This window comes from Etheostoma spectabile, chromosome 24, assembly GCF_008692095.1.
Source record: "Etheostoma spectabile isolate EspeVRDwgs_2016 chromosome 24, UIUC_Espe_1.0, whole genome shotgun sequence".
Classification (NCBI taxonomy): domain Eukaryota; kingdom Metazoa; phylum Chordata; class Actinopteri; order Perciformes; family Percidae; genus Etheostoma; species Etheostoma spectabile.
In genome coordinates, this window is record NC_045756.1 from 6,218,316 (window position 1) to 6,220,742 (window position 2,427).

The 2,427-nt window shown below is 41.4% G+C and overlaps 1 protein-coding gene across 18 annotated transcripts in view; it reads right to left on the reverse strand.

The window, feature by feature from the left end:
- The window catches only part of LOC116674155 (peripheral plasma membrane protein CASK), a 46,121-nt gene that overhangs the window by 3,021 nt on the left and 40,673 nt on the right, over window positions 1-2,427 (reverse strand). For 9 of the 18 annotated variants that reach the window (XM_032506671.1, XM_032506665.1, XM_032506663.1 and 6 more), the window contains 3 exons: window positions 1,978-2,180; window positions 1,026-1,109; window positions 662-688 (listed from right to left, as the gene is read on the reverse strand). In XM_032506671.1, coding sequence (XP_032362562.1) covers window positions 662-688; window positions 1,026-1,109; window positions 1,978-2,180 — 314 coding nt within the window. The remainder of the gene's footprint in view (window positions 1-661; window positions 689-1,025; window positions 1,110-1,977; window positions 2,181-2,427) is intronic. The other 9 variants (XM_032506675.1, XM_032506674.1, XM_032506672.1 and 6 more) reach the window with 1 other exon arrangement.

Consider the following 2,427-nt stretch of genomic DNA (forward strand, 5'->3'; position numbering starts at 1 on the left):
GTAAACCTTGTGACCGACGTATGACCGACTGCTATCTGTTGTGGAATTTTCCTCCCGTTACTCTGTCCTCTGTGACTGTGCGATGCAGGGAACAACTCTGACTGGCTCATGATCAGACAGTGCTTTACGGAGCAGTGGATTGGCTTTGCAAAAAAAAACTAAGCGTTCTATGAACGGAATCACGCATTTAAAATATTGCTCGATTACGCAAATTTGACCGTGGGAAGCCAAAATCATGATTGTGATTAAAATTCAAGTAATTGTGCAGCCCTTGCCAAAAAGCATGGAAAACGCCGTAGTACTTATGTCAGAAACAATATAAAAAGTCTAAGTACAGTAAAATTACAATACTGATCAGAGAACAATATGATGAAATAAATAATTCCCCCAAATCATTCAGGATTCAGGGGGGACAGGAACAGTGATATAGAGAGGTCGGGTTGGGCTGGAGGAGACAACGATGCATCAAAAATGAAGATGCACCACTGAGAAAACACATTATTAAGAGGATTATTAGAGGGATTAGAGGTTTTAGAGGAGATCAAGAGGAATACAAGTGGGTATAGCTAGACAACTACAAGAGCTAGACAAACACAGAGGCCAGACATGCCTTCTACAATTTCCAAACAAGCTGAACTTACACCATTTAACCAGTACTTACAGGCAGTTTCTTGCACCACTTTGGAATCTTGAGTGAAAATAAAAATAGGCATGCCAAAGAAAATACAAACATGCTTAAAGCATACAGGGCGTGTGCAGTGAAGGAAACATTAAGCAAAGCAAAAAGGACTACAGAAACAGAAATTCAGGCATTTTCGCACAGACATTGCATCTTTGTTTACTTACTAACGAAAGTGTTCTTATTAAATATTAAGATGAAAAGCCTCTGAATTAAGACTACAATGCCAGAGTGACTGTAGCTGGACTGAGCTTGGAGTGAATGAGTTAGTGAATATGTGCAAATACAACTAGAATGAGTGGGATAGGAAGCGAGAAAGTATGACTATGACTAAATGTGACGGTACCTCGGTCATGCCTGGGGTGATAGTGGGAGCTGCGATGAAGACAACATAGGGAGCAAAATCAGCTGTCCTGAGGATCTTTAGTGCCTGATGAGAAAGAGAGAGAGACATTTGTATTGGTACTCTGTAGTTCTTCCACCCAAACTGCCCAACAAACTGTACAGCAATGTTTTAAATGTCAGTTAAAAGGGAGCAATTCAACAAGAGGTAACATGAGACCACCTTGGCTAAAATAGATGTAACAAAACAACTGTAGATGTTCATTCATTCCCACGTAATGTTAATCATAAACAAAAAAATGTATATGTTAATAGATCAATAATAATGGTGTTCAACATTAGTGCAATTAATAGTGAGACACAAAAACCAGCACCAAAATGTTCTATAATGACGTAACTCACAACACAACAGAACTGTTACGTGCATATCCATAAAGCCGGTAAAACCGCTACCCTTGGCGTACTGCTCGAAATTGCCGCAGGAGTTATTTTCACTTGACCTCGTCGAAACTGAACTTTCAAGGCGCAACCAATTCTAGAAGCAATGAGGATGTATACCTGCACAGCACTTTGCCTCTCTGCTCTGCCCCCTACCTCACAGTTTTACCACAGACCATGTGTGGGTAGATTAATGCGGCAGTGCTTGCATGATATTTGACATCTGGTACATGACAGAAAGCAAAAAAAAGACATTTTTTACTGTACTGTATCAGGCATAAGTGATGGATTTAAAAATTTTATTTGCAGTTGAATTATGATCTTTTTCTTCTCCTTTTTCTCGAGGGTCCTTGTGTGGTTTTGGCTTTTTAGATGGCATTGGTGATGGCATTGAAATCCGGCATTAGCGGTTTGGTGGTGCCAAACGTGACTAGGCCCAAACTAGTCAGATTGTTGTTATACCTTTTATGGAGAAGAGGTGATTCCAGAACTTTTATTTTTTTTTACACCTTTGTTACCTGTGGTTCGACATCCAGGATGGAAATCATGCCCTGTGCATGGATCTGCCTGATAGTCTCCAGCCTGGTTCCATACATGGCATCCTCATGACTGCCATACTCCAGGTAGTCGTTGTTGCTGATGTCCTGCATCATCTGGTCATGAGACACAAAGTAGTAGTTCTTTCCGTTTTCCTCGTCCTTCTTAGGAGGCCGAGTTGTGTCTGAGCAGAGAGACAGATGGAGGAGGGATAGAGAGAAAAAGCATACAGGGTTTTTCCTGCACAGAGAAAGTTTTGATGCCCCTCAAAGAGGTTTTAGCAGCGCCAAAAGGAAATCCACAAGCACCCAAGCAACTTTCAGCAGCCAGCCTCCCTCTCATGAAAATCCACTTTATTTTCTGCATGCGGCTGACGCTGATTTAACTAGATCTGAACGCTCCACTGTGAAGCTAGCACTAATGGGATCTCC